General features: G+C 48.2%; 1 protein-coding gene across 1 annotated transcript; it reads left to right on the forward strand.

Annotated features, from left to right (window-relative positions):
* Nucleotides 1-272: 272 nt before the first annotated feature.
* LOC107124612 (uncharacterized protein K02A2.6-like) lies at nt 273-2,444 on the forward strand (the record flags this gene model as incomplete). Its single annotated transcript, XM_015428102.1, has 3 exons — nt 273-1,457; nt 1,593-2,296; nt 2,399-2,444. Coding segments are annotated over 3 exons (1,935 nt in total), but the record flags the coding sequence as incomplete, so codon positions are not given.
* Nucleotides 2,445-8,839: the final 6,395 nt, after the last annotated feature.

The following is an 8,839-nucleotide window of genomic DNA, read 5'->3' on the forward strand; positions in this document are numbered from 1 at the left end:
TTGAGTATAAGGGGAAATGTGTTAAACTGTCATTCCTGATTGCAGAGGGAGACCGGGTTAACCTGCTAGGGTTAGATTGGTTTGAGCCATTGGGCATTGGTATTTCTGGGATTAACAGGATGTCTGAAAATAAATGGGGCATGCTGTACGACCTGTTCCCTGATGTATTTGCCGAAGGGTTGGGGAGGTACAAGGGCCCCCCGGTTGCGTTTGACTTAGATCCGTCAGTCAAACCTATTAGGTTGAAGTATCGGAAAGTACCTGTGTCTCTCAAACATAAGGTGGAAAAAGAGATTGACAAACTAGTTGAGCAAGGGGTTTTAGAGCCAGTACCATACAGCAAATGGGAGACCCCGATCGTAACCCCTGTCAAATCAGATGGGTCCATACGACTATGCGCCGATTACAAATGTACGATTAACAAGGCGCTGCAGCAACATTCGTACCCGGTCCCGGTAATAAGCCACATTTTGGCTTCCCTGGGGGGTGGCAAGATTTTCGCCAAATTTGACCTGGCCCAGGCATACCAGCAGTTGCCTGTCACCCCGGAGGCTGCCGAGGCCCAAACAATTGTAACCCACCAAGGGGCTTTTAAAGTGAACAGGCTGCAATTCGGGGTCAACGTAGCACCTGGGATTTTTCAGGGCCTCATGGAACGTCTACTAAGGGGGGTACCTGGCACAGTGCCCTATTTTGACGACGTGCTGATTGCGGGCGGGTCTGAACAGGAACTACTGGACCGGGTTAAAGAGGTCCTCAGGCGTTTTCAAAATGCCGGTCTCAGAGTTAAGCGCTCAAAATGCACGCTCGGGGTGGAAAGTGTGGACTTCCTGGGGTTTCGCATTGACGCAGAGGGAGTCCACCCCACGGATGAGAAGGTATCTGCAATCCAAAACGCCCCCAGGCCGGTGAGTAAGAAGGAGCTCCAATCCTTTTTAGGACTCCTGAATTTTTATCATGCGTTTTTACCGCATAAGGCATCAGTGGCGGCCCCTTTGCACGCGCTTTTGCACAAGGAGGCAAAATGGAAGTGGGGGCAGGCCGAGGAAAAGGCTTTTGTGGGAGTCAAGGAGCTGCTGACATCTAATGCCGTACTCACGCATTATGATGAACACAAGCTCCTGGTGTTAGCTGCTGACGCTTCACCTTTTGGAGTAGGCGCAGTTTTAAGCCATCTGATGCCTGATGGGAGCGAAGCGCCTATCGCTTTTTATTCTAGATCACTATCTGCGGCAGAGCGGAACTATGCCCAGATAGACAAGGAGGGTCTGGCGTTGGTAGCGGCTGTCAAAAAGTTCCATGATTTTATTTTTGGCAGACGATTTTTGCTGGTCACTGACCACAAGCCGCTACTGGGGATTTTTGCGCCCGATAAGCAATTGCCAAACATCATGTCCCCACGCATGCTTAGATGGGCGATATTTTTGCAGGCTTATGATTTTGACTTAGAGCACCGGCCTGGGAAAGCGATTGGGCATGCGGATGCCCTCAGCCGGTGCCCGGTGCCGGACATTGGCGCAGACCCTGCCCCCGCCTGTGAGGTCTTGGCAATTGAGGAGCTTCCTCGACCCCCGGTATCATCCAGGGACATTGCAGCACACACGGCCAAGGATAGCGTGCTGTCCCGAGTATTAAACTGGGTTTGGAGGGGGTGGCCGGTTGGAAGCGTTGAACCGGAGTTCGGCCCTTACAAAAGCCGTCAAAATGAACTATCCATTTCTAAGGGCTGTGTATTATGGGGGAACAGGGTGGTGGTTCCTGACAAACTCAGGACGAGAGTGTTAGAGTCGCTGCACGAGGGTCACCCCGGTATGGTACACACCAAAGCGTTGGCCAGAGGGTATGTCTGGTGGCCGGGGCTGGACAAAGAGATCGAAGAATGGGTACGAGGGTGTCCCAAATGCCAGCAAGTCAGACCCGATCCCCCACAAGCTACACCCCAAGGCTGGGAGTCATCTGGTAAACCCTGGGCCAGATTGCATATAGATTTTGCTGGCCCTCTCCAAGGGCAAATGTTCCTAATTGTGGTGGACGCTATGTCCAAATGGCTGGAGGTCGTGCATATGAAATCGACCACATCACTTGCTGTGATCCATGCGCTCCGCCGACTTTTTGCCACCCACGGGTTGCCTGACGTCATCGTCAGTGACAACGGGCCTCAATTTGTGTCTGAGGAATTTAGGCTCTTCCTCACGAGTAATGGCATACGCCAAATGACTTCGGCCCCTTTCCATCCGGCATCTAATGGCCAAGCCGAACGGATGGTCAGGACGGCCAAAGAGGCCCTGGGTAAAATGGACGAAGGGGACTGGAGCCAGAGGCTGGGCTCCTTTCTTTTGCTGCAGCACACCACCCCCTGTAGTGCTACAGGCCGTAGTCCGGCCGAATTGTTAATGGGGCGGAGACTCACGACCCGTTTGAACCGAATGCACCCAGACCTCACTGAAGAGCAATCCGAGCGTACCACGGCGCAACCGAAGGTGCGCATGTTTGAAAAAGGGGACAAGGTTTTCGCACGAAATTATGCAAACGGGCACTTGTGGCTTCCTGGGGTTATATCCGACTCTGTGGGTACTCGAATGTATGTGGTGCAGTTAGCTGACGGTCGAATATGGCGGCGCCACATAGATCAGTTAAGGAGACGTTGGGCTAGGAACAGCGCCGCCTCTCCGACGGCTGAATCCCCTGATGTCGAGTGGACACCCCCGGAGCAGGCGGTGAGTACCGAAAGGCCCGGTACTGTCCCCGAGTCAGGGCAGAACCCTGTGTGCGGGGCTGAAATCCCAGTCGAGTCTGTGCCTGATCCAGGCTGTAGTGAACCCCACTCTGACCCACAACCTTGTCTGCCCATGGAGCCTGCACCGCTCCGCAGGTCCCAACGTTCGCGGCAAATGCCGACTTATCTGAAGGACTATGAGTGTAAATACTGTTGGAATAACTGATGTACAAAGGTTGATTGCATGTATGTAAATAATAAAACCATTGGGATGATGGCTTAACTTAGGGGGGAGGAATTGTAATGTATTGAAATGATTACATGAATCACCTCATAGGACTCCCATGTTAAGCTTCGAGCCAGACCAGGGCTCCTCTGAGCGAACTTCCTATTGGTCGCTTCGTAACAGCGGCCAATCAGAACGATACCATTCCCTAGGAGGGAAAGACTCCCATTGGTCTTTATCCTAGCAATCTCATTGGTTGTTATTTGTAAATAGGCGTGGCTACATTAGCCCGGTTATGTTTAAAAGGAGCATAAGCCCACTGTTTTCTGTTCTGGTTTCTTACTGAGTTAGTGCTTGTTCGTTACTTCTAAATAAAGCTGAATCACTTGCTGAATCACTCTACGAGTCCTTTGTTAGCGCGATCTAACAATGTTCAAGACACCTGGGAGATACTGCCCTAGCCTACACTGCAGGTCGAAGATGGCAAACTGAGAGCACTTCAAAACAACAGCATTTGTGTTACGCGACAATTTGGAGCTGGAGGGAAAAGAAATCTCTTTGTAGTTACTGATTCCAATTCCAACTAACTGATAAAAAGGCTATTGGAGAGCTGGAAACTGTATTGAAAAGGACACCAAATTAAACAAAGTGTGGCAACACCTTCCCAATGAGGAACAGCTTGGTAATTTTCAGTTTAGGGGGGGAAAGAATAAGGGCAGAACATAGGGTTGCCAACCTCTAGGTGGGGCCTAGAGATCTCCCACTATCACAACATGTCTCCTGGCAACAGAGGGTGATTCTGCATCTAGCATTCGCTCCATATTTTCTCAACACTGGGCAATTCGGCATTGGCTTTTCCCTCCGTTGTTTTACGGAACCCACGTTGGAACAGAAATTCCCCCCTACATTGCATGCTGCTTTCACTTCCTTTGATCATCGGATTTTATGGTGCCCTCCACACTGAATGCTGCTTTTGCTTTCTTTGATCATCGGGTTTTATGGTACCTTCTGCATAGATTTATGGCCGTTCAGGGGTGACTCTGCAGTCAGTACGGCTTGCCCCGAGGGATTAGAATGGGGTTTTGAGCTGCACCTTTTCCTCAGTGTTGAGAAAATGTGGGGCGAATGTCAGATGCAGAATCACCCACTGAGGAAAAGGTGCAGCCCCAAAAAAGCGGGGGACCCCTGCCAAATGGGGTGGGGTTGGCAACCCTATGTAAAGATAAATCAACCTAAGGTTGCCAGGTCGACTTACCTGGCCAATTGGGATCTCCCAACGTCTTTCTGGGAGACCAGAAGTGATGTTGGACATTTTCATGCCTACTTCCAACTGACCTTTTTGGGGCTACTTCTGGTTTCAGGCTTACTTCCTGTTTCGGGCCTACTTCCACTCAGGGGTGGCACTCTGGTTTTTAGGCAAAACTCTGTGGTAAATTTGGCTTTAAACCATAGACTTTTGCCCAGAAACCACAGTGTCACCCCCAACCGGAAGTAGGCTTGAAACTGGAAGTAAGCCCCAAACCAGAAGTAGCCCCAGAAAGGTCAGTTGGGGTCGGGATTTCCCCCCACTGGTCACCTGGCCAGAGACAGGCAAGAGCCTGCAAAAGCAGAGGTTTCCCTCACTCCCACTGGGAACCTCACTAGGAAAATCATCACCATTTTCTAATGTCTCCAGTTTCTGTATTTCACAGCTACAGTGGCCCCCAGGTTCCTTGTTTTCTCTGCTGACTAACAGGCTCTAAATTCAAAACTGCATTTGTGTTTGATCCAGAAAGGGGCTCATTAAAGAATGTTAGAAGACACTGTGTTCATTTTATTCAGCCATCATTTGTGGCTTGTGCTTTCAATGATTTACATTCATTTGTGAAGGCCGCCTGTTAGCAAGTCACATCTGAAAAGAATCCGCTTTTAGTCTTGTAATGAATCAAAGATATGCAGCATCTAGATAAGAACGCTTATTTCTTTTCAAGTGTCATTTGCCCATGAACCTTTCATTTCCTAATGCCTTCAAAGCTACTCCGGAGCTTTCAGTCTATTACTACTAGAAGAGTATTCTTTTCTTCTTCTTTTTCTTTTTTAAATCCATTACAGATCCTCAGGATTTTTGGAGCAGAAAGTTCATATTCCAAAGAACTGTATTGCATCCAAACATTTTCAAATATTGTTTTCTGTCTGTGTATCCTAGAGCTATCACTTTATTTGCTCCCAGACAGGAGTCCTTCTGGGTGATTGTGACTTCCCTCTCAGGTAGGAATAAAATGCCCATTTGAGTTCCTTGCTCAACAAGCCATGTGCCAACTGAATTCACTGAGCCAGCCTCTTCTAGCCGGACAGTCCCTCACTCGGGGCTGTCCTTTGCAGTGGCAGCTCTAGAAATGCCAGCCTCCAGGTGGCACCCAGGGATCTCCCGGAATTACAGCTCATCTCCAGACTACAGAGATCAGTTCCCCTGGAGAAAATGGATGCTTCGGAGGGTGGAGTGTATTTTCACTGTACCCCACCGAGGTCTCTGTCCTCCCCAGGCTCTATCCCCAAATTTCCAGCAGTTTCCCAGCCTGGATCTGGCAGTGGCAACCCTACCCCCTGGTGGATTCTCTGGGCTAGGTACTGCCAGGGAACCATGAAAAAATAGCAGAGTGCTCAAAGGCTTTAACGCAGCTTAGCTTGGGGCTTGGTGCGGCAACAGACTTACAAAGTTACACGGAGTCAACAGTCAATTCTAAAACTAATGTGACTTTTATTAAAGGAAATGCATGCTTGAGAGTGCAGGTAAGAGATAGATATCGACTACCTATTCTAACTAGCTAGACGGTGCTGGATGCTGGATGCAGGTCCAGCCTCCATGGTGCAAGATGGCGAGATCAAGCACCTTCTTTGTGTGCCTGCGAGAGAGAAGAGAGAGGAGAAGCAGAGGAAATTGCCCCTAAGAGTCACATTCTGCTTCAAAGGAAAGGATCAGATAGCAGGAAGGAAAGGATGCTCTGTGTGTCCTGACCTCTCTATCTGTCTGAACTCTTTGGTGCCATCTTCTCAAGTCTGAGACAGGAGGCAGTGCCAACTCCTCCACTTCTAACACCCCTCATCCCACACTGGTGGCGAGGGGGGACGGGGTCACCCTAGATAGCTCCCACTCAATAGATCAGGCTCCCAAAACAGGTAAGGAGGGCATCTTTGCTGGAGCTTTTCAAGAAATGCCGAACAGTGTTGTCACCACAGCACATTGGGGGGGGGGGTAATAAGGTCCACAGGTCATAGAATATTTTAGTCAGTGCTTAAGGAGTGGTTCTGTGAGATTTTATTGTGGTTTTCAGTGAAATCCAGCACCTACATGAACACATGAAGCTTTTGTTGTTGTTCAGTTGCACAGTCGAGTCCGACTCTTCGCGACCCCATGGACTAGATCCCGCCAGGCCCTCCTGTCTTCCGCTGTCCTCTGAAGTTTGCTCAGTTTCATGTTCGTTGCATGATGACACTGTCCAACCAGCTCATCCTTTGCCGTCCCCGTCTTCTTTGACCTTCAATCTTTCCCAGCATCAAGGTCTTCTCCAGTGAGGGCTCCCTTCTCATTTGGTGGCCAAAGTATTTGAGCTTCAGTTTCATTATCTGGCCTTCCAGGGAACAGTCAGGGTTGATTTCTTTTAGGATTGACTGATGTGATCTTCTTGCAGTCCAAGGGACTCTCAAGAGTCTTCTCCAGCACCATAGTTCAAAAGAATCTATTCTTCGGCGCTCGGCCTTCCTTATAGTCCAACTCTCGCCTTCTACCAAATCAGGTCCTTAGTCTGTCAAGGTCAATATTGCCTGCTCTGACTGGCCGCAGCTCCCCAGAGTCTTTGGGACAAGTCTTTCACATTGCACACGACCCGGTCCTTTTTAACTGGAGATGCTGGGGAAAGAACATGGGGCCTTCTGCATGCAAAGCAGGTGCTCTACCGCTGAGCCACAGTCCATCTCTGTAGACTGGCTTGAGCTCTAGAGTGGGGGGAAACAGAATACAAGTATTTAAATTAAAAAAAACAATAAACATCCTGCTTGTACTTTATCCAAATAAATCCTGTTAACCATTTCGGCTCCAAAAATTACAATGCAAACTAAATCTCATACGTACACTCCCAAAGGCATCCGGTGCTACAGAGCATCAAATGTATATGGTCCTCTGTTCTGCTGCATCTGCTCTGATTTGCACATGATAGGATACAGTAAAAGCAATCCTAAGCGGTCTTCTCAGAAGTAAGTCCCATGCTATTTAGTCATCCTTAATCCCAGGAAAGTTCTGATAGGGTTGCAGCCAAAGTTGTGTATACACAGCAAGAACCACATGCATTGTTGTTCCTTTGGTACATATGTCTATGTACACATTGCACACATGGAAAACAAAAAATGGTCCACAGAGTAGAAAAGGTCAACTAACATTTCAGTTCTGAAAAAGGAGACATCAAAGACTGCAGCAGCAATCAGACCATTGCATTAATTTCTCATGCAAGTGAAGTGATGCTTGATATCTTACAACAAAGACTGTTACCGTATATGGAACAAGAAATGCCAGATGTTCAAGCTTGGTTCTGAAAAGGAAGAGGCACTAGAGAGATCGTATTGCAAATTTACATTGGCTACTGGAGCACATGAGACCATTTCAGAAGAAAATCAGCTTACATTTCATAGATTACAGCAAAGCTTTTGACCATGTTCAAAATGAAACACAACGGTTGTTTTTAATTGAAATGGGTGTGCCACAATATATAATTGTTTTGATGCACAACCTGTACTCTGGACAAGAGGCTATTGGACAATTACACAGCTTCAAGGCTGATGATAAAGAAACTGAAATTGCTAAAGGTTTTCTATTCCTTGGCCCCATCATCAAACAAAAGGGAAACTGCAACCAAGAACTCTCCCTAGGAGCTAAAATGACCAAACGGTGGCTATTGTACTTTGGTCACATTATAAGAAGACAAAGAGTCCCTGGAAAAGACAATCGTGCTAGGAAAAGGGGAAGGCAGCAGGAGAAGAGGAGGACCCAACAGGAGATGGATGGACGCCATCCAGGAAGCCACAAGGGCCCTCCGTTTGCAAGGCCTGAGCAAGGCTGTTAACGAGAGGACGTTTTTGGAGGTCATTAACTCACAGGGTCGCCACAGGGTCAAAAGCAACTTGATGGCACTTCACACACACACACACACACTCTCTCTCTCTCTCTCTCTGTATAAGCATTTTCCTCTGTTTTGTATCACATGTTAAGGTGCACATGCTAAAAACATTAACTTCTCAACTGAGCTCGGCAACTGGTTTTGAAGAATCAACCTTTTATTCATCAGATCCAAGCCAAGATTATCCTCAGTGCTGAGGATGAACAGCAGACTTCGGAAGCCATTCGAAGACGTTGCTATGACAGAATGTTCGTATTTGACTATATTAAAATGTCTGATGTCAAACAAATGTTCTCTTTCCCAGCAGTTTTGTAAATTGCTGCTACTAAATTTATCTCTGAGTCATCACTGTGTACCTGCAGGGGAACATTAAATTGTGTTGTCAGCTTAATCTCTGAAGTGCTCTTTCTGTGTCACTCAAAGGAAGCAAGCAGAGGCAGCTTCAGATGGCCACAGTCACGTGCAGCTCCGGAGGCAGAAAGACTAACGAAATTTGTGGCAGGGTGTCATGATCTGGGCCATGCCACCAGAGGCCTACTAGGCCCAGGGAGCCTGGCTAGCAGTGGGAGGACGAGGCTGGGCCTACAAACCCCAGAAGGCCTTGGGAAGTTTTGGTGCCGATTTTGACCAATAGGGAAGAAGAGGGCTGGGGAATATAAGAAATGGTACAAGAGGAGGAGGAGATTGGATTTATACCCTGTCTTTCACTCAGGGTCTCAGAGCGGCTTACAAACTCCTTTCCCTTCCCCT

This window comes from Gekko japonicus, unplaced genomic scaffold (assembly GCF_001447785.1).
Source record: "Gekko japonicus isolate JY-2015 unplaced genomic scaffold, Gekko_japonicus_V1.1 scaffold1261, whole genome shotgun sequence".
NCBI classification, from domain to species: Eukaryota; Metazoa; Chordata; class Lepidosauria; order Squamata; family Gekkonidae; genus Gekko; species Gekko japonicus.